The sequence below is a fragment of the Microcaecilia unicolor genome, chromosome 10 (genome assembly GCF_901765095.1).
Source record: "Microcaecilia unicolor chromosome 10, aMicUni1.1, whole genome shotgun sequence".
Classification (NCBI taxonomy): Eukaryota; Metazoa; Chordata; class Amphibia; order Gymnophiona; family Siphonopidae; genus Microcaecilia; species Microcaecilia unicolor.
The window spans coordinates 69,342,273-69,364,599 of NC_044040.1; the positions used below are offsets into that span (position 1 = coordinate 69,342,273).

The 22,327-nt window shown below is 46.2% G+C and overlaps 1 protein-coding gene across 1 annotated transcript in view; it reads left to right on the plus strand.

Moving 5' to 3' along the window:
- TMEM117 (transmembrane protein 117) overlaps positions 1–22,327 on the plus strand; it is a 485,233-nt gene that overhangs the window by 364,110 nt on the left and 98,796 nt on the right. Inside the window, exon 6 of the mRNA XM_030217133.1 lies at positions 19,525–19,684. Coding sequence (XP_030072993.1) covers positions 19,525–19,684 — 160 coding nt within the window. The remainder of the gene's footprint in view (positions 1–19,524; positions 19,685–22,327) is intronic.

Consider the following 22,327-nt stretch of genomic DNA (forward strand, 5'->3'; position numbering starts at 1 on the left):
ATCCTCATTTTTGTTTTCCATTCCTTTCCTAATAATACCTAACATTCTATTTGCTTTCTTAGCCGCAGCAGCACACTGAGCAGAGGGTTTCAACGTATCATCGACGACACCTAGATCCCTTTCTTGGTCAGTGACTGCTAATGTGGAACCTTGTATGATGTAGCTATAATTCAGGTTCCTCTTTCCCACATGCATCACTTTGTACTTGTTCACATTATTTATTTATTTAAACATCATCTGCCATTTAGATGCCCAGTCTCCCAGTCTTGTAAGATCCTCTTGTAATTTTTCACAATCCTCCTGCGATTTAAGAACTTTGAATAACTTTGTGTCGTCAGCAAATTTAATTACCTCACTAGCTACTCCCATCTCTAGGTCATTTATAAATATGTTTAAAAGCAGCGGTCCCAGCACAGACCCCTGGGGAACCCCACTAACTACCCTTCTCCATTGAGACTACTGACCATTTAACCCTACTTTCTGTTTTCTATCTTTTAACCAGTTTTTAATCCACATTAGGACAGTACCTCCTATCCCATGACTCTCCAATTTCCTCTGGAGTCTTTCATGAGGTACTTTGTCGGATGCCTTCTGAAAATCCAGATACACAATATCAACCGGCTCACCTTTATCCACATGTTTGTTCACCCCTTCAATGAAATGTAATAGATTGGTGAGACATCATTTCCCTTCACTAAATCCATGTTGGCTTTGTCTCATTAATCCATTCTTTTGAATATGCTCTGTAATTTTATTCTTAATAATAGTCTCTACCATTTTGCCCAGCACCGTCAGACTCAACGGTCTATAACTTCCCAGATCTCCTCTGGAACCTTTTTTTAAAAATCTGCGTTACATTGGCCACCCTCCAATCTTCCGGTACCACGCTCGATTTTAAGAATAAATTACATATTACTAACAATAGCTCTGCAAGCTCATTTTTCAGTTCTATCAGTACTCTGGGATGAATACCATCTGGTCCAGGAGATTTGCTACTCTTCAGTTTGTAGAATTGCCCCATTACATCCTCCAGGTTTATAGAGAATTCATTCAGTTTCTCCGACTCGTCGGCTTCAAATACTATTTCTGGCACCGGTATCTCTCCCAAATCTTCCTTGGTGAAGACTGAAGCAAAGAATTCGTTTAATCTCTCCGCTATGGCTTTGTCTTCCCGCCTCTTCAACCCCAGCCTCCTGTTCTTCCTTTTCTAAAATCACTGAAGAGGAAACTGCACATATTCTTTCCTCCTCCAAACTGACTACCTGTTCCTCTGATCCTAATCCTACCCACCTACTTAGCACTATCTCTCCTACTTTCATCCCTTCTGTCATATCCTCAATCTTTCACTTTCCACTGCAACTGTTTCTGATGCCTTCAAATATGCCATAGTTACACCACTCCTCAAAAGACCTTCATCGGACCCAACCTGTCCTTTTAACTATTGCCCCATCTCCTTCCTCCCTTCCCTGTCCAAGATACTCCAACGTACTGTTCATCGCCGTTATGTTGACTTTCTTTCACCTCAGGCTATTCTTGATCCACTTGGCTTTCGCCCCCTTCACTCAACTGAAACAACCCTTGCTAATTCTCCACTGACCTGTTCGTAGCCAGATCCAAAGGTCTCTATTCTATCCTCATCCTTCTTGATCTGTCTGCTGCTTTTGACACTGTTAATTACCGCCTGCTCCTTGATACCCTGTTGTCACTTGGATTTCAGGGCTCTGTTCTTTCCTGGTTTTCTTCCTATCTCGCCATCACACTTTTAGTGTATACTCTGGTGGATCCTCCTCCACTTCTATCCCACTATCTGTTGGTTTACCTCAGGGCTGTGTCTTGGGACCTCTTATTTTTTCCATTTATACTTCTTCCCATGGTGCTCTGATCTAATTCCCATGGTTTTCAGAATCATCACCTTTAAGCTGATGACTCCCAGATCTACCTCTCCACACCTGAAATCTCAGCAGGAATCCAGGCCCAAGTATCAGCCTGCCTGTCTGACATTGCTGCCTGGATGTCTCACCACCATCTGAAACTAAACATGACCAAGACTGAGCTTCTTGTCTTTCCCACCTCTCCTCTTCGCCCATTCTCTTTCTCTGTGGAAAACACTCTCATCCTCCCTATCTCATCAGCTCATAACCTAGGGGTTTTCTTTGACTTCTCCTCCCTCTCTTTCTCTGCACATATCCAACAGACTGCTAAAACCTGTTGGTTGTTTCTTTCTTTATAATATCACCAAAATTTGTCCTTTCATAAGTACATAAGTATTGCCATAGTGGTAAAGACCAAAGGTCCATCAAGCCCAGCATCCTGTTTTCAACAGTGGCCAATCCAGATCACAAATACCTAGCAAGATCCCAAAAAAGTACAAAACATTTTATACTGCTTATCACAGAAATAGTGTATTTTCCCCAAGTCCATTTAATAATGGTCTATGCACTTTTCCTTTAGGAAGCCGTCCAAACCTTTTTTTAAACTCCGCTAAGCTAACTGCCTTTACCACATTCTCTGGCAACGAATTCCAGAGTTTAATTATACGTTGAGTGAAGAAAATGTTTCTCTGATTCGTTTTAAATTTACTACATTGTAGCTTCATCGCATGCCCCCTAGTCCTAGTATTTTTGGAAAGCGTGAACAGCTTCACATCTACCCGTTCAACTCCACTCATTATTTTATAGACCTCTATCATATCTCCTCTCAGCCGCCTTTTCTCCAAGCTGAAGATCCCTAGCTGCTTTAGCCTTTCCTCATAGGAAAGTCATCCTTTCTGAGCACACTACCAAAATCTTTATCCACACTCTTATCACCTCTCGCTTAGACTATTGCAACTTGCTTCTCACAGGTCTCCCACTAAGCCATCTTTCTCCCCTTCAATCTGTTCAAAATTCTGCTGCACGATTTATATTCCACAGTGTCACTATGCTCATATTAGCCCTCTCCTCAAGCCACTTCATTGTCTCATCCGTTTCTGCGTACAGTTCAAACTCCTCTTATTGACTTACAAGTGCATTCACTCTGCATCTCCTCAGTACCTCTCCGCTCTTATTTCTCCTTACACTCCTCCCCATAAACTCCGTTCATTGAGTATATTTTTCTGCCAACTCCAGACTACATTCTTTTTATCTTGCTGCACCATATGCCTGGAATAGACATCCTGAGCCAGTATGTCAAGCTCCATCTCTGGCCATCTTCAAATCTAGGCTAAAAGCCCACCTCCTATCCCCTATTCACTTGTACAGTAGTACCCTTGTATGTTTTATCTTTCCCACCTTATTAATTACCTTATTCCTTAATTGTCCTGTTTGTCCTGATTAGATTGTAAGCTCTTTCGATCAGGGACTGTCTCTTCATGTTCAAGTGTACAGCGCTGCGTACATCTAGTAGCACTGTAGAAATGATAAGTAGTAGTAGTAGCTGATCCAACATCCCTTCAAATTGGCCAACCAAAGAGGCTGTCCCTGGGCTGGGGATGGTTGTGGGAAGTTTAAAAGTGGACAGCAGCTTTTCACCTTTCCCTTTGCCTAATTCCCTGGAGTTACTTCCCACTATCCCTCCTAAATTCTATTCCTTTTCAGGTGGAGTAGTAACCTTATATATTGTTATTAGTTCCTGTGATTGATATTGATATTTAAGTCAGAGTCATCAACTTCCAAATTCCTGGTACTATAAAATTTCTGTTCTATCAAACCAGATTACTTATATGCTATTTTGTCAGGTTATGCAGTTCAAATTCTAATGGTTCCCCTGATTAAAAACTTAAGAATTGCCATACTGGGTCACACCTATGGTTCATCTAGCCCTGTATTCTGTTTCCATCAGTAGCCAATCCAGGTCACAAGTATTCTGAAAAATAGTCACTTATCTCATCAAATCACGACACGCAATGTCCCTGAGAGAAGAACTTACTCCCTGATGCAGCTCTGGCAAAACAAGGATTCCTTGTCGGGATTTTCTTGTTCTGATGAGATAAGAACATTTTTTTCAGATATTCTCATTGAAAAGATTTTTGGAGAGGATTGGAATTTGAGTTTAAAGAATATTTGGGACAATGGAATGGATGTCGCTGTTTAAATTGATTTGTGTTCCAGTTGAATGGGCTGTGTCAGCCTTGCCATGTGGCTTAGTAAACAGGGGGGTTTGTTTTTGTATAGTTTGGTAACTGAAATCACCCATTATTATACTATTGCCAAATATGCTAGCCTCTCTAATTTCTGTTAACAATTCATCGTCTGTCTGTTGTAGCCTGGCGGACGGTAGTGTAGCTTTACCAGTATTCTCTTTCCTTCATACATCGAAGTTTTATCCATAAGGATTCCACATTGCTATCTGTTACCTGCTAAATATTTATTTTGTTAGGCTCAATTCCTTCTTTAACATATAGCACCACCCCTCTCCATTTGATTCAACTTATCATTGCAAATTTGTACCCTAGTGACACAGTGTCTAAATTGGTTGTCCTCCTTCCACCCAGTCTCTGAGATGCCTATTATATCTACCTCTTCATTTAGGGCTTCATTTACTAAGCTGCGCCAACATTTCCCGTGTGGCAAGTGAGAGGAAGGAAGCCCAAAGGAATTAAATGGCTTCCTCTCAATTGCTGGTCAGGAATCGCTAGCGCAGCTTAGTTAAAAGAGGCTTTTAGTGCTGTATAATCTAAGTTTTCCATCTCGTTTATTAGGCTTCTAGCCACTGTTCCCTCTATGCTGAGCGGGATTCCTCCACGTACAGTCCTGCCAGTAGGGGGTGGTGTTTCACTATTACATTTTCAATAGTGAGGGACAGACAAGTTTTGCAGTTCTGCAGGGAACCTGCCTGTCCCTAATGATTGAAAACACAATATTGAAGCTCCAATGCAGATGGAGGACTCCAGCTCAGCTTTGAGGGAACACTGCTTCTAGCAGTTATATACAGACATTTCCAGTTGTGTTTTTTGTTTGCACCTACAAGTTGTTTATAAGTTGATAGTGATAATATGTAATCTTTACTTTGCTCTCCCCTTAAAAGACTCCTGGTTTTTGATTTTGCCTTTGTTGCAATTTCTCTATCAGGATACTCTAACTTCCAGCTATTTTTCCAACCAGAATGTGTGCACTCTCGTACTGACATAATTAATGGCCATATTGCTAGGAGTATTCTAATCGGCTCTACCTTGGTTATGTGTAATTCACATTAGAAGAAACCAGCCTAATATCACAAGCAGTGTTTCTTTTTACTGTGAAACTGAAATTCAGCTACATATTGGTAAATAATGGTATGTAAATCTACTGATAACACATAGTTCAACTTGAAATGGCACATGTACAATTTCTAAAAACCCCACTAAACTGTAATTATAAACCGTGATATTATTTTTGTCATCATTGTATACTACAGCGGGACATCAATATTTCCTCTAGATCAGTGTTTCTCAACCCAGTCCTTGGAGCACACCCAGCCAGTCGAATTTTCAGGATATCCACAATGAATATGTATACGAGAGATTTGCATACTGAGGAGGTGATGCATGCAAATCTCTCACATGCATGTGCAAATCTCCACCTCCATTTTCCGAACTGTAAGGGAGTCAAGTACAAGAAAATCTTTGCCTCGTCCTTCCGTTATTGGAGTCCCAAACACTGGAACACGTTACCTCGTCACCTTAAAACTCAAGCGGACCATGCCCTTTTTAAGAAGTTGTTAAAGACATTTTTCTTTGCCAAGACTTACCCCTCATCTTACCATGTTGATTAATACATCCCTTGTCCCTCACCCTACCTAGTTCACGCTGTTAGTTTCTCCCCTCCTAATTGCTTCTTTTATGCTTGCCTAACCTTTAAGTTTGTACTCTTAATTAATTCTCTGTAAGCCACATTGCGCCTGCATGAGTGGGAAAATGTGGGATATAAGCAACAAATAAATAAATAAATAAATAAATAAATAAGGTATTCTCCGAGGACAGCAGGCTGATTGTTCTCACTGATGGGTGACGTCCACGGCAGCCCCTCCAATCGGAACACTTTTCTAGCAAAGTCCTTTGCTAGTCCTTGCGCGCCCATGCACACCGCGCATGTGCGGCCATCTTCCCGCCCGAACCGGCTTGTGTTCGTCAGTCCCATATGTAGCAAACAAAGCAAGGGAAGACACAACTCCAAAGGGGAGGCGGGCGGGTTTGTGAGAACAATCAGCCTGCTGTCCTCGGAGAATACCTTCTACAGGTATGTAGCATTCGCTTTCTCCGAGGACAAGCAGGCTGCTTGTTCTCACTGATGGGGTATCCCTAGCCCCCAGGCTCACTCAAAACAACAAAAATGGTCAATTGGGCCTCGCAACGGCGAGGACATAACTGAGATTGAACTAACAACTTATCCAACTAACTGAGAGTGCAGCCTGGAACAGAATAAACATGGGCCTAGGGGGGTGGAGTTGGATTCTAAACCTCGAAGCTCTGACTGCCCGAACCGACTGTCGCGTCGGGTATCCTGCTGCAGACAGTAATGAGATGTGAATGTGTGGACAGATGACCACGTCGCAGCTTTGCAAATCTCTTCAATAGTGGCTGACTTCAAGTGGGCTACCGACGCTGCCATGGCTCTAACATTATGAGCCGTGACATGACCCTCAAGAGTCAGCCCAGCCTGGGCGTAAGTGAAGGAAATGCAATCTGCTAGCCAATTGGATATGGTGCGTTTCCCTACAGCCACTCCCCTCCTGTTGGGATCAAAAGAAACAAACAATTGGGCGGACTGTCTGTTGGGCTGTGTCCGCTCCAGATAGAAGGCCAATGCTCTCTTGCAGTCCAATGTGTGCAGCTGACGTTCAGCAGGGCAGGAATGAGGACGGGGAAAGAATGTTGGCAAGACAATTGACTGGTTCAGATGGAACTCCGACACAGCCTTTGGCAAGAACTTAGGGTGAGTGCAGAGGACTACTCTGTTATGATGAAATTTGGTGTAAGGGGCCTAGGCTACCAGGGCCTGAAGCTCACTGACTCTACGAGCTGAAGTAACTGCCACCAAGAAAATGACCTTCCAGGTCAAGTACTTCAGATGGCAGGAGTTCAGTGGCTCAAAAGGAGGTTTCATCAGCTGGGTGAGAACGACATTGAGATCCCATGACACTGTGGGAGGTTTGACAGGGGGCTTTGACAAAAGCAAACCTCTCATGAAGCGAACAACTAAAGGCTGTCCTGAGATCGTCTTACCTTCCACACGGTAATGGTATGCACTGATTGCACTAAGGTGAACCCTTACAGAGTTGGTCTTGAGACCAGACTCAGACAAGTGCAGAAGGTATTCAAGCAGGGTCTGTGTAGGACAAGAGCGAGGATCTAGGGCCTTGCTGTCACACCAGACGGCAAACCTCCTCCATAGAAAGAAGTAACTCCTCTTAGTGGAATCTTTCCTGGAAGCAAGCAAGATGCGGTAGACACCCTCTGACAGACCCAAAGAGGCAAAGTCTACGCTCTCAACATCCAGGCCGTGAGAGCCAGAGACTGGAGGTTGAGATGCAGAAGCGCCCCTTCGTCCTGTGTGATGAGGGTCGGAAAACACTCCAATCTCCACGGTTCTTCGGAAGACAACTCCAGAAGAAGAAGGAACCAGATCTGACGCGGCCAAAAAGGAGCGATCAGAATCATGGTGCCTTGGTCTTGCTTGAGTTTCAACAAAGTCTTCCCCACCAGAGGTATGGGAGGATAAGCATACAGCAGACCTTCCCCCCAGTCCAGGAGGAAGGCATCCGATGCCAGTCTGCTGTGGGCCTGAAGCCTGGAACAGAACTGAGGGACTTTGTGGTTGGCTCGAGATGCGAAGAGATCCACCAAGGGAGTGCCCCACACCTGGAAGATCTGTCGCACTACCCTGGAATTGAGCGACCACTCGTGAGGTTGCATAATCCTGCTCAACCTGTCGGCCAGACTGTTGTTTACGCCTGCCAGATATGTTGCTTGGAGCACCATGCCGTGACGGCGAGCCCAGAGCCACATGCTGACGGCTTCCTGACACAGGGGGCGAGATCCGGTGCCCCCCTGCTTGTTGATGTAATACATGGCAACCTGGTTGTCTGTCTGAATTTGGATAATTTGGTGGGACAGCCGATCTCTGAAAGCCTTCAGAGCGTTCCAGACCGCTCGCAACTCCAGGAGATTGATCTGCAGATCGCGTTCCTGGAGGGACCAGCTTCCTTGGGTGTGAAGCCCATCGACATGAGCTCCCCACCCCAAGAGGGACGCATCCGTAGTCAGCACTTTTTGCGGCTGAGGAATTTGGAAAGGACGTCCCAGAGTCAAATTGGACCAAATCGTCCACCAGTACAGGGATTTGAGAAAACTCGTGGACAGGTGGATCACGTCTTCTAGATCCCCAGCAGCCTGAAACCACTGGGAAGCTAGGGTCCATTGAGCAGATCTCATGTGAAGGCGGGCCATGGGAGTCACATGAACTGTGGAGGCCATGTGGCCCAGCAATCTCAACATCTGCCGAGCTGTGATCTGCTGGGACGCTTGCATCTGCAAGACGAGGGACAACAAGTTGTTGGCTCTCGTCTCTGGGAGATAGGCCCGAGCCGTCCGAGAATCCAGCAGAGCTCCTATGAATTCGAGTTTCTGCACTGGGAGAAGGTGGGACTTTGGATAATTTATCACAAACCCCAGTAGCTCCAGGAGGCGAATAGTCATCTGCATGGACTGTAGAGCTCCTGCCTTGGATGTGTTCTTCACCAGCCAATCGTCGAGATATGGGAACACGTGTACCCCCAGCCTGCGAAGTGCCGCTGCTACTACATCAAAGCACTTCGTGAACACTCTGGGCGCAGAGGCGAGCCAAAAGGGTAGCACACAGTACTGGAAGTGACGTGTGCCCAGCTGAAATTGCAGATACTGTCTGTGAGCTGGCAGTATCGGGATGTGAGTGTAGGCGTCCTTCAAGTCCAGAGAGCATAGCCAATCGTTTTCCTGAATCATGGGAAGAAGGGTGCCCAGGGAAAGCATCCTGAACTTTTCCTTGACCAGATATTTGTTCAGGGCCCTTAGGTCTAGGATGGGACGCATCCCCCCTGTTTTCTTTTCCACAAGGAAGTACCTGGAATAGAATCCCAGCCCTTCCTGCCCGGATGGCACGGGCTCGACCGCATTGGCGCTGAGAAGGGCGGAGAGTTCCTCTGCAAGTACCTGCTTGTGTTGGAAGCTGTAAGACTGAGCTCCCGGTGGACAGTTTGGAGATTTTGAGGCCAAATTGAGGGTGTATCCTTGCCGGACTATTTGGAGAACCCACTGATCGGAGGTTATGAGAGGCCACCTTTGGTGAAAAACTTTCAACCTCCCTCCGACCGGCAGGTCGCCCGGGACTGACACTTGGATGTCAGCTATGCTCTGCTGGAGCCAGTCAAAAGCTCGTCCCTTGCTTTTGCTGGGGAGCCGAGGGGCCTTGCTGAGGCGCACGCTGCTGACGAGAGCGAGCGCGCTGGTGCTTAGCCTGGGCCGCAGGCTGTTGAGAAGGAGGATTGTACCTACGCTTACCAGAAGAGTAGGGAACAGTCTTCCTTCCCCCCAAAAATCGTCTACCTGAAGAGGTAGAAGCTGAAGGCTGCCGGCGGGAGAACTTGTCGAAAGCGGTATGCTGCTGGTGGAGCTGCTCTACCACCTGTTCGACTTTCTCTCCAAAAATGTTATCCGCACGGCAAGGCGAGTCCGCAATCCGCTGCTGGATCCTATTCTCCAGGTCGGAGGCACGCAGCCATGAGAGTCTGCGCATCACCACACCCTGAGCAGCGGCCCTGGATGCAACATCAAAGGTGTCATACACCCCTCTGGCCAGGAATTTTCTGCACGCCTTCAGCTGCCTGACCACCTCCTGAAATGGCTTGGCTTGCTCAGGAGGGAGCTTGTCCACCAAGCCCGCCAACTGCCGCACATTGTTCCACATGTGTATGCTCGTGTAGAGCTGGTAAGACTGGATTTTGGCCTCGAGCATAGAAGAATGGTAGGCCTTCCTCCCAAAGGAGTCTAAGGTTCTAGAGTCCTTGCCCGGGGGCGCCGAAGCATGCTCCCTAGAACTCTTAGCCTTCTTTAGGGCCAAATCCACAACTCCAGAGTCGTGAGGCAACTGAGTGCGCATCAGCTCTGGGTCCCCATGGATCCGGTACTGGGACTCGATCTTCTTGGTAATGTGGGGATTACTTAATGGCTTGGTCCAGTTCGCCAGCAATGTCTTTTTCAGGACATGATGCATGCGTACTGTGGACGCTTCCTTAGGTGGAGAAGGATAGTCCAGGAGCTCAAACATTTCAGCCCTGGGCTCGTCCTCCACAACCACCGGGAAGGGGATGGCCGTAGACATCTCCCGGACAAAGGCCGCAAAAGACAGACTCTCGGGAGGAGAAAGCTGCCTTTCAGGGGAGGGAGTGGGATCAGAAGGCAGGCCATCAGACTCTTCGTCAGAGAAATATCTGATGTCCTCCTCCTCCTTCCACGAGGCCTCACCATCGGTATCAGACACAAGTTCACGAACCTGTGTCTGAAGCCGTGCCTGGCTCGACTCCGTGGAACCACGGCCACGGTGGGAGCGTCGAGAGGTAGACTCCCTCCGCCGACGTCGTCAGGGAGCCTTCCTGGGAGGCGACCGCAGTCGGTACCGCAAGCGGCACCGATGTCGGAGACCTCACCCCGGGCAAGGGGCCAGCCGGTGCCTCACTCGACGGTACCGGTGGTGCAAGCACCCCCGGTACCGGAGGGGAAGGGCGCAACAGCTCTCCCAGGATCTCTGGGAGAACGGCCCGGAGACTCTCGTGCAGAGCGGCTGTAGAGAAAGACATGGAAGCCGATGCAGGTGTCGATGTCAGAGTCTGTTCCGGGCGTGGGGGCTGTTCCGGGCTGTCTAAAATGGAGCGCATCGACACCTCCTGAACAGAGGGTGAGCGGTCCTCTCGGTGCCGATGCCTACTGGGTGCCGACTCCCTCGGCGACCCAGAGCTCTCGGTACCGACACGGGAAGGAGACCGGTGTCGATGCTTCTTTGACTTCTTCAAACGAAGCATGTCACCGGAGCTTCCCGGCACCGACGAGGAGGACGTAGAATCCAGCCGTCGCGTCCTCGGGGCCGAGGCCGAAGAAGGTCGGTCTCGGGGGGGCTGTACCGCAGGAGCCCTCAGGGTAGGGGGAGACCCACCCGAAGGCTCACCGCCACCAGCAGGGGAATGGACAGCCCTCACCTGCACTCCAGTCGAAGCACCACCGTCCGACGACATCAGCAGAAGTGGAGGTCCCGGTACCACCGACGCCGACGCAGACATCCGATGTCTCGGCCCCGATGCAGAGGGTCGATGCCTCGATGCACTCGATGCAGTCACGGCCGAGGACGGAGGTCTTGACGCTGCCGACGTCGATGCACTCGATACTCCCGGTGCCGATGCCGACGAGGAGCCCGAGAACAAAACGTTCCACTGGGCCAATCTCGCTACCTGAGTCCTTTTTTGTAAAAGGGCGCAAAGACTACAGGCCTGCGGGCGGTGCCCAGCCCCCAGACACTGAAGACATGACGCGTGCCTGTCAGTGAGCGAGATTACTCGGGCGCACTGGGTGCACTTCTTGAAGCCGCTGGGAGACTTCGATGACATGGGCGGAAAAATCACGCCGGCAAAATCAAAACTCGTAATTGCGGTAAGGCACCAAAAAAGAGGGGAAGAAAAAATTCGACCCGAGGCCTCAAAAGGGCCTACCCCGAAAACAAAAAGAAACTTAACGGGGCAAAAACTGGAAATACCTGAAGGGGAAAAAGACCGAAAAGGCCTTCTTCCGAAATCCTTTTCCCTTTTTTTTTTTTTTTTTTTTTAGCGAAAGAGCCAAAAAGACGCGCGAGGTCGACTTAAGGGGCGCGAACGGCGTAACACGACCGTACCGAGTGCGGACAAAAGAAGACTGACGAACACGAGCCGGTTCGGGCGGGAAGACGGCCGCGCATGCGCGGTGCGCATGGGCGCGCGAGGACTAGCAAAGTACTTTGCTAGAAAAGTGTTCCGATTGGAGGGGCTGCCGTGGACGTCACCCATCAGTGAGAACAAGCAGCCTGCTTGTCCTCGGAGAATAGTATTTTCATTGCCTAATTATTGCATCTATACTTGTATAACTTATGGGCTGAAACATTTGTAACATGTGGAGGGGAATAATCGAACGGGGATGACCATCTCTAAGGGCGCCCATCATAGGCGGTCGGTGGCCCAACTGTTTGGGGAGGATAAAGGGGGCGGGGTTAGGGGTGGAGCTTAAATCCATAATTGTTTGATAACACACAGAAAAAATAAATAAATAAAAATAAGTCACAATTAATACCTTTTATTAAATATAGATATTAGATATGTATCATATGTCAAAGAATAAAGTGGTTGCTCAAAGCATATACTAACCACAATCGCTCAACTGCAAAACACTATGCACAACTTTGTGCAAAAACACATTCAGAACCTTACTGTACCATAAATATTACATTGGGCAGAACCTAATACACCAATATACCACCCATACGGAAAATGCAGACCGTCAACAATATGAAACAAGGGATCATAATATCACAATTCTCATGTAGAGCCACAAAACATCCTAAATCATGTTTTATGTGGGATAAAATGCCATACATAAGTAAATAAATATAAACTTTTAATGTTGAGCACCTGATTCTCAAAGTGGACATACTCCAAACACTATAATGAAAATAAAATGATTTTTTTCTACCTTTGTTGTCTGGTGACTGTTTTTCTGATTATGCTGGCCCAGTATCCGATTCTGCTGCTATCTGTCCTCTTAACTCCGTTTCCAGGGCTTCCTTTCCATTTCTTTCTTTCCTTTCCTCCTTTCTTCTTCATTTCTGGTCCTCAGCTTCTGCCTATTTTCTTCATCCATGTGCAGTTTTTCTCCTCTCATCTCCTTCCTCACTCTTCCCTCCCCTCTATCCATGTCCAGCATTTCTTCTCTCTCCCCTCCTCTCCCCTGCCCTCCATCCACCCATGTCCAGTGACCCTTCTCTCCCCCTGCAAGCACCCATACACAGCAACCCTCCTCTCCCCTGCCCTCCATGCACCCATGTCCAGTAGTGATCCTCCTCTCCCCTGTCCTGCATGCACCCATACCCGGTGACCCTCCTTCCCCTGCCCTCCATCCACCCATGTCCAGCAGTGACCCTCCTCTCCCCTGCCCTGCATGCACCCATACCCGGTGACCCTCCTTCCCCTGCCCTGCATCCATCCATGTCCAGCAGTGACCCTCCTCTCTCCTGCCCTGCATGAACCCATTATACCCAGCGACCCTTCTCTCCCCTCCATCCACAAATGGCCTGCGACTCCCTTCTCTCCCCTGCCACCCCCTCTCGAGTTGTACGGTGAATTCTCCCTCCCTTCCTCCCTCTGTCCCTCCGGATCCGGTCCCTCACACCGACCTGACTCTTCGAATTCTTCAGGGCAGGCAATCTTGCCTGCCCGCTGCCAGCGCTAACTCTCCCCCGCTGGCGCTGCCGGCGTTCACGCTTCAAAATGGCCGCCGAGAGTTACAGGGTGGCCTCCAAGACTTCAGCAGAAGTCTCGCGAGGCCGCCTCTGGAAGTCTCGGCGGCCATTTTTAAAGCGCGAACGCTGGCAGCGCCAGCGGGGGACAGTTAGCGCTGACAGCTGAGCTCCGAAGAGTCAGGTCGGTAACGTGAGGGACGGGACCGGGACCGGATCCGGAGGGAGGGGAGGAGCCAGCTCGCTGCGGCTGGGGAGGCTTAGCCTCCCCAAGCCTTCGATACCGGGCGCCTATGGCGCCCATCTGTAAGGACGGCGCCACGAAGGGGCGGGGAAACCCGTATTATCGAAACAAGATGGGCGTCCATCTTTCGTTTCGATAATACGGTCAGGGACGCCCAAATCTCAACATTTAGGTCGAGCTTAGAGATGGTTGACCTTAGAGATGGTCGTCCTGGTTTTCGGCCATAATGGAGACCGAAGACGCCCATCTCAAAAACGACCAAATCCAAGGCATTTGGTCATGGGAGGAGCCAGCATTCGTAGTGCACTGGTCCCCCTGACATGCCAGGACACCAACCAGGCACCCTAGGGGGCACTGCAGTGGACTTCACAAATTGCTCCCAGGTGCATAGCTCCCTTTCCTTTGGTGCTGAACCCCTCCCCCCCAAAACCCACTCCCCACAACTGTACACCACTGCCATAGCCCTAAGGGGTGAAGGGGGGTCACCTACATGTGGGTACAGTGGGTTTCTGGTGGGTTTTTGAGGGCTCACATTTACCAGCACAATTGTAACAGGTAGGGAGGGTGGGCCTGGTTCTGCCTGCCTGAAGTGTACTGCACCCACTAAAACTGCTCCAGGGACCTGCATACTGCTGTCATGGAGCTGAGTATGACATTTGAGGCTGGCAAAAAAATTAATTTTAGGGTGGGAGGAGGTTGGTGACCACTGGGGGAGTAAGGGGAGGTCATCCCTGATTCCCTCTGGTGGTCATCTGGTCATTTTGGGCACCTATTTGAGGCTTGGTCGTGAAAAAAAATGGACCAAATAAAGTCGACCAAATGCTCGTCAGGGACACTCTTCTTTTTTCCATTATCGGCCGAGGACGCCCATCTCTTAAGCATGCCCCAGTCCCGCCTTCACTACGCCTCTGACACGCCCCCATGAACTTTGGTCATCCCCGCGATGGACTGCAGTTAAGGGCGCCCAAAATCGGCTTTCGATTATGTCAATTTGGGCGACCCTGAGAACAGGACGCCCATCTCCCGATTTGTGTCGAAAGATGGGCGCCATTCTCTTTCGATTATGCCCCTAAGAGTCTTCAATATGTCCAATGAGAAGCAGCTATGTTTTAATCTATTATATGACTGATATTTTCTATTAAATTGTTGACACTTGGCATAGCTGAGCACTGTATAACTTGTTATACAATACTGATTGCAACAGGTCAGTTTCATTGGCCATAAGGTGCTCATTTTTGAAGCACATAGACGTCTCAATATGGACAAGCAAGTCCATATTTTTGAAATGCAAAATCCAAATAGTAAGGGGGCGTGTTTTGGATGGGATCAGTGGCGTTCCTAGATCTGCTGCCATCTGGAGCCGATCGCCGCTGCACATCCCACATCCCCCCCCCCCCCCCCCGGCACATTACCTTCTCCCCTCCAGTGCATCACCTCGGCCCCCCCCCCCCCAGCGCATCACCTCCTGGGGATGCAGGGAGCAGCTGCGCGGCTGTTAGTTTAGCTGGTTCCCTGCCCCAGAATAGGTAACTAGTGAGGTTATCAATGACACAAAGTTATAAAAAGTTGTTAAATCACAAGAGGATTGTGGGCATCCAAATGGCAGATGATGTTTAATGTGAGCAAGTGCAAAGTGATTCTTGTGGAAAAGAGGAATTCGAACTATAGCTATGTAATGAAAGGTTCCACATTAGGAGTCATCAACCAGGAATGGGATCTAGGTGTCATCGTTGATACATTGAAACCCTCTGCTCAGTGTGCAGCCGCAGCTAAGAAAGCAAATAGAATGTTAGGTATTATTAGGAAAGGAATGGAAAACAACAATTAGAACATTATAATGCCTTTGTATCGCTCCATGCTGCGACCGCACCTCGCAAATACTGTGTTTAATTCTGGTCATTGCATCTCAAAAAAGATACAGTAGAATTAGGAAAGGGTACAGAGAAGGGCAACAAAAATGATAAAGGAGATGGGATGACTTCCCTATGAGCAAAAGCTAAAGCAGCGAGGGCTCTTCAGTTTGGAGAAAAGGCGACTGAGGGGAGATATGATAGAGGTCTATAAGATAATGAGTGGAACGGATAGACGTGAATCGTTTGTTTACTTTCCAAAAATACTAGGACCTGGGGGCACGCAATGAAGCTACAAGTAGTAAATTTAAAACAAATCAGAAAAACTTTTTCTTCACTCAGCATGTGATTAAACTCTGGAATTCGTTGCCAGAGAATGTAGTAAAAGCAGTTAGCATAGCGGGGTTTAAAAAAGGTTTGGCTAACTTCCTAAAAGAAAAGTCCATAAGCCATTATTAAGATGGACTTGGGGAAAATCCACTTCTTACTTCTAGGATAAGCAGCATAAAGTGTCTTGTTCTGTATTGGGATCTTGCCAGGTACTTGTGACCTGGATTGGCCACTGTTGGAAACAGGATGCTGGGCTTGGACCTTCGGTCTGTCCTAGTATGGCAATACATTTGTTCTTATGTAACCTTTATAAAATGACCCCATATTGTCTTATCAGTGTGCCTTTCTAGATACAGTACATATCCTTGTAGATAATTTCATTGGTATTATGCTGACTTTGTATTATATCTATGTTATTTGAATGCTTTTCCATGTTGTCTATTGTGGTATTGTTTCTATTGTACTTACATTTATCATATTTCTGTTACATGGTTGTACTGCCATGCTGTTAAATGTGTACATTTTTTAGACTATCTCATGGTAGTCCTGTTATTAGGTTTCGGTTTGCTGTTTCCAAGTTTACCTGTTTTAGGGGCCCTTTTACAAAGGGGCAGTAGAGGTATTGTGGGCTTGGTGCTCAGTGATCCGGCCCTACTGCTGGGCATTTCCGGCGGTAATTGGAATCGGTAAGGGGTCCCCCAGGAAATGGCCATTCTACAAGTATTTAACTTACCACACAACCATTCGTTTTTTTAAAAGAAAAAAAAAAGCCTTTTACCAGCGATGGTAAAAGGGGGCCTCAGCGCGTGGCAAATCCACACGCTGACACCACCGCAGTCCCATTTACTTCCATTTAGTAAAAGGTCCCCTTATTGTATTTATGTTACTATTTGGCCATTTTACTATTGTTAGGCTACTAACAAAACTGTAAGTTTTATGTTAAACTGTTCTTGCTATACAGTTTGACATGAGTGGAGGAGTAGCCTAATGGTTCATGCAGCAGTCTGAGAACCTGGGCAACTGGGTTCAATTCCCACTGCAGCTCCTTTTGGCTCTGGGCAAGCCATTTAACCTTCCATTGCCCCAGGTGCAAAATAAGTATCTAAATAATATGTAAACTGCATTGATTATAACCACAGAAAGATGGTATATCAAATCCCATCCCCTCCTTACCTTGGGTGGTTCTTTTCATAAAGGTGGTTAATAAATCCCAATAAATAAATAAATCATACAGGGATAAAGAGAACCAACTGACTAAATCTCCACTACAATGCAATCAAGTCCTGAGAACATACCCAGCCTGTCTGGTCTTCAGGATATCCAAGTGAATATGCATGAGAGAAATCTGCATACAGTGGAAGCAGGGAATGTAGATCTCTCTCATGCATAATCATTGTGAATATCCTGAAAACCCAACAGGCTGAGTGTATCCCTGAAGACTAGGCTGAGACCAAAGCTCTAATGAAGGGCATTGCTATACAGTATAGTCTTGATTATCTGATGTACACGGGACCAAGTTGATGATGGATAAATGAAAAGTCAGTATTACGGAAAACGATGGTAACCCCTTAAAAAATGCATGGAGAACATACTTGATGCATAAAGATCAGACATAGAGTATCTGTATTTAAAATACAGTATTGTTTATTAACTCTAACCAGCTGCGTGTGAAGCTGGAAAGCAGGAAGAGAACATTTTACTTCTTAACAGCAATGCAGTGACATCACTGGGGGGCAGGGTCTGTCAGATATGCTGGATGGTTTGATTAGCGAAGGTCAGATAATCGAGATTGTACTGTATTTAATTTTGGAGCATTTTATCATGTTCTAGTTGTAGCTGTAATGCAAAAGTACCAGAAAAATAGCTAAAAGGAAGAGAGCAAGATTTCCCCTGTATCTAATATTACAAAAATTCCATGAAATTAAATCAAAATCACCAAACCATACAACTTTTATTTTCTGGCCAATTTTTAAAAATTTGCCAGAGAGTGTTCATTGCAAAGAAACAACAGAAGATTATTCCATAACTGGGGAGCTACTGCTGGAAGCGGGATACAGGGCTAGATGGACTATTGGTCTGACCCAGAGAAGAGCGCCGAAAATGATAGAGGGAATGGAACAACTTCCCTATAAGGAAAGGCTAAAACAGCTAGGGCTCTTCAGCTTGGAGAAAAGGCGGCTGAGGGGAGATATGATAGAGGTCTATAAAATAATGAGTGGAGTGGAATGGGTAAACTTGAATCGTTTTTTTTTTTACTCTTTCCAAATATACTAGGACTAGGGGGCATGTGATGAAACTACAAAGTAGTAAATTTAAAATGAATCAGAGAAAATATTTCTTCACTCAATGTGTAATTAAACTCTGGAATTCGTTGCCAGAGAATGTAGTAAAAGCAGTTTGCTTAGCGGGGTTTTAAAAAAAGGTTTGTATGGCTTCCTAAAGGAAAGGTCCATAAACCATTATTAAATTGGACTTGGGGAAAATTCACTGCTTATTTCTAGAATAAGCAACATAAAATGTATTGTACTGTTCAGGGCCGTGCCAAGGGTCAATGGCGCCCCCCTGCAGACTACCAGTTGGCGCCCCCCCCCCCCCCCCCCCCCGCACCTGCCTGGCTCCAAGGCAGCGATTTCCCTCTCTCCCCTGCCCTCCCGCTCCCATGTAGGAACTGCCCGCCCTCTTCTCCCCCCCAAGATCCCGTTCCTTTTTTTTTTCTTTTAAATTTACCTTCCTCCGGCAGCGCAGCGTCAGTGAAGGAGGCGGCGCTCCCAGTCCCGATGTCTCTAGCCTTCCCTTGTTCGCTGCTCACTGCCCCGCCTTCTTCTGACGTCAAGGATGATGTCAGAAGAAGGCGGGGCAGTGAGCAGCGAACAAGGGAAGGCTAGAGACGTCGGGACTGGGAGCGCCGCCTCCACTGACGCTGCGCTGCCGGAGGAAGGTAAATTTAAAAGAAAAAAAAAGGAACGGGATCTTGGGGGGGAGAAGAGGGCGGGCAGTTCCTACATGGGAGCGGGAGGGCAGGGTAAGCACGCAGCGGCGGCGCCCCCCAGAGGATAGCGCCCCCCTGCGGCGCTTACCCCGCTTACCGCATCGGCACGGCCATGGTACTGTTTTGGGATCTTTCCAGGTACTAGTAACCTGGATTGGCCACTGTTGGAAACAGAATATTGGGCTTCATGAACCTTCGGTCTGTCCCAGTATGGCAAAGCTTATGTTCTTAAGGGTTCAATGGAACAGAAGAACTAGAAGCAGGGAAAACAACTTCCAAAAACTTATTGTAAGTAGGCTGTTGCCTACAAAGAGTGTGGTTGTATTTGTTCCCGAGACAGCTGCAAGGAATCATAATCTACGTAAAAGTAAATATGTATGAAATTTTAAGAACAGTAGGACAATTAAAGATAAAAATGATAAAGATTGTATGGGGTTTCTAACCTCTTCTGGTTTGCCTGATAAAGCAAATAAAGGATTTAGCTCCAAGGTACTGCCTGTTTGGAATGAAATTGTCCATTTTAATTTATAGTTCTTCCGCTTTGAGATTACTTGGCTAGCTATACAGGATAGAGAAAGTAATATATCAAGTGGTATGTTATTTTTCAGCTTTCTTTAAGAATAAGAAAAATTCCTTGGTTTCTTGTAGGGCCGTTCTGTTCATCCTGACCTCTGTGGTTGTGCTGGTTATCACTACTGATTGGATTAGCTGGGACAAGTTGAACCGTGGATTTCTTCCAAGTGATGAGGTCTCAAGAGCTTTCTTGGCTTCCTTCATCTTGGTTTTTGACCTTCTTATTGTCATGCAGGTACATTGTCTTGATGTTATTTTCATTTTGATTAAGCAGGCCATGCCTACCCTCCCTGTCTCCACTAGACCAAAAAACGCTGTAATAAAGTAAAGTAAAGCAATTTGCACTGCCCCATCACTGCAAATTATTATATTTTATATTAGAATTCCAGGGACTTTGCAAACAGCCAGTTGGTCTTTCATTATGAGACTGTTTACTGCTTTCTTTTGCTTTTATTCCCTGTTATAAATCTGGTAAGTTGCCAAATGGGATATTATTTTCTGCCAAAAACTGCACTAAAGAAGAAACCAAGTCATTTAAGTAATTGAAAGCTACATGTATACATTATGAATAATGAAAAATCACAGCAGAGAGAATGCAATGCAAGCAAGTTTAAAATTGTTTAAAATTTTAACAAGGACAGAGTGGGTTGGCAGAGACTTGGCAGCAGAAGGCTTGTATTTCCACCCAGGTCTATTGGGTATGTGCATTGGACTGCAAAGTCTGGGGGGGGGGGGGGTGGCAAATTTCATTCTTTCCACAGATCTCCAATTATACCCCAGATCTTTGAAACCTGCCCCCTTCCTACCCTCCATTGGATTTCAAGGGCTCCAGTAGCTCTCACATTCACTGCAGACGGAGGATAATATTGTATCACTAACTGAAGGTCCAAGGAAGGGTGGAGGCAGCAGGAGAGAATCGGAAGAGGTAGGGGTACAGTGAAGGAGGGGATCAGACTTGATGTGGGTTACAATTCAGAAGATCAAAGGAGCCACAGGGAATGAATGAAGGGATGGAGTAGAAAAGGTGTGTTGAGAAACATCTACTCATCAACTGCTGCTGCAGGAAACAGGAAGCTGTGCCCATCTCTATCAACATCATGGAGCTTGGGGTGGGGTAGAAATTTCCCATTGTTGATGGTGAGTAATGTTAAGGAGAGTGCTGCTTTGGAGCTAGGGATGGTTCGTATATATGTGTATTTTTTTTCCATTTATATTCTGCATATAATTAGACAGTTCACATTAAAAACAATCATAAAAAATACATCATATACCGCACCTTATACAAAAGACGTACCCAACTACTAACTAAAGTAAATATGCTGCAGTAGCTGTACTCTTCAAATATGAAATTAAAAATTTGAAAAAAGAAAACTCTTTGCCTTTCCCTTACTCTCTTCTGAGCAAATCTGTACATCACGAATGACAGAGAAATATTATCAGGGGGCTTGTTTACTAATTAAGCCCATAACTTGAATTAGCACATGTTAACACAGGTTAGTAAATTAAGCCCTTAGATTCTAGGCCATTTAGGGATTAGACTAGCTCCTGTACCTGAATGTATCTCACTCTGAGCTACCAATGAAAAGGTGTGCTAAAGCCAAATAAATCAATTTCCTGAGCTGTAAAACACAACCATTGTAATTCTATAAAATAGGTGCTAACTTTCCCCACCCAATGCGTGCATAAATGTTTACAATAATGGCATTTAAGCGTGTATGTGCCAAATTTCCATTTAAAACCCCAAGCACTCAACTTGGCATTCATAATCACTTTAGGTGCTGCAAATATTAATTTTTTATTTTCATATATATTGCTTGTGTTATTTTAAAAATTTTAAACCGCTTACAGAAAATAATACATACATAATACATAAGTAATACAAAACACAAACTTCATCCAAAAATTTTTTTTAAATATTATTTTGGGCCATCAGTGGTTCCTGACTCACCAAATTGGTCATAGGTCTGTTCCGCCTAATATTTAAAACCATTTAACCGACAAGGAATAGCTCCTGGCTGGTTAAATGGCTCTTAAACCAGCTATCTGGCAATATTCAGTGGGAGATCGCTGGTTATCTCCTGCTGAATGTTGCCGGTTAGCGCTTAGCAGATAACTGGTTATATCATGCAGTATAACCAGCTATCCACTACTATTCAATATATCACCAGCTAAGTTTAGCCAAACTTCGACTGCCAAAATAACAGGCCTACCTTTTGTCTGGTTTCAGCTTAACCGGCCAGTGCTGAATATTGGCTTGGCGGGTCAAGTTGAAACTGGCCAAAAAGCACCCAGATATCCAATACCGATCACTGGAAACAGCTCAGAATTGACTATCCGGGCACGGCACCAACCATGAGAGTCAGCCCAGCTAACTCCCTCGGTCTGAGTATAGGGCCCATTTTCTTTTAGAATTCTTTTTTTTTTTAACTTAAGACTATTCTCATATTCCACTTCCAAAAAAATAATCACTTATAACAACACTCTCATCATGTAAAAGTTAGAACACTTATCTTGGAAAATATGTCAGGAATCAGCTACCAACATGTTCCATGTTTCGCATTTTCGAAAGGACGTCTAAGAATAGGGACATCCATGTCAGAACATGCCAAATGAACATCCATCCCTCAACTATTTTTCAACAGGAAATATGAGGGTTGGATATTTGTGTGCTGGAAATGTCTGGCATGAATAGCCGTTTCACAAACTGAAATGTCCAAATTATGAATGGGGTTGGGGGGGGGGACAAGGGACATAGACATGGCAGCATTCTTAAAAAATGGTGACACAAACATCCATGCAGAGCAGTGGTTAGTGTAGTAGACTGTAAACCAAGGGACCTGGGTTCAAATCCCATTCTTTTATTTTCTGATTCTGAGCC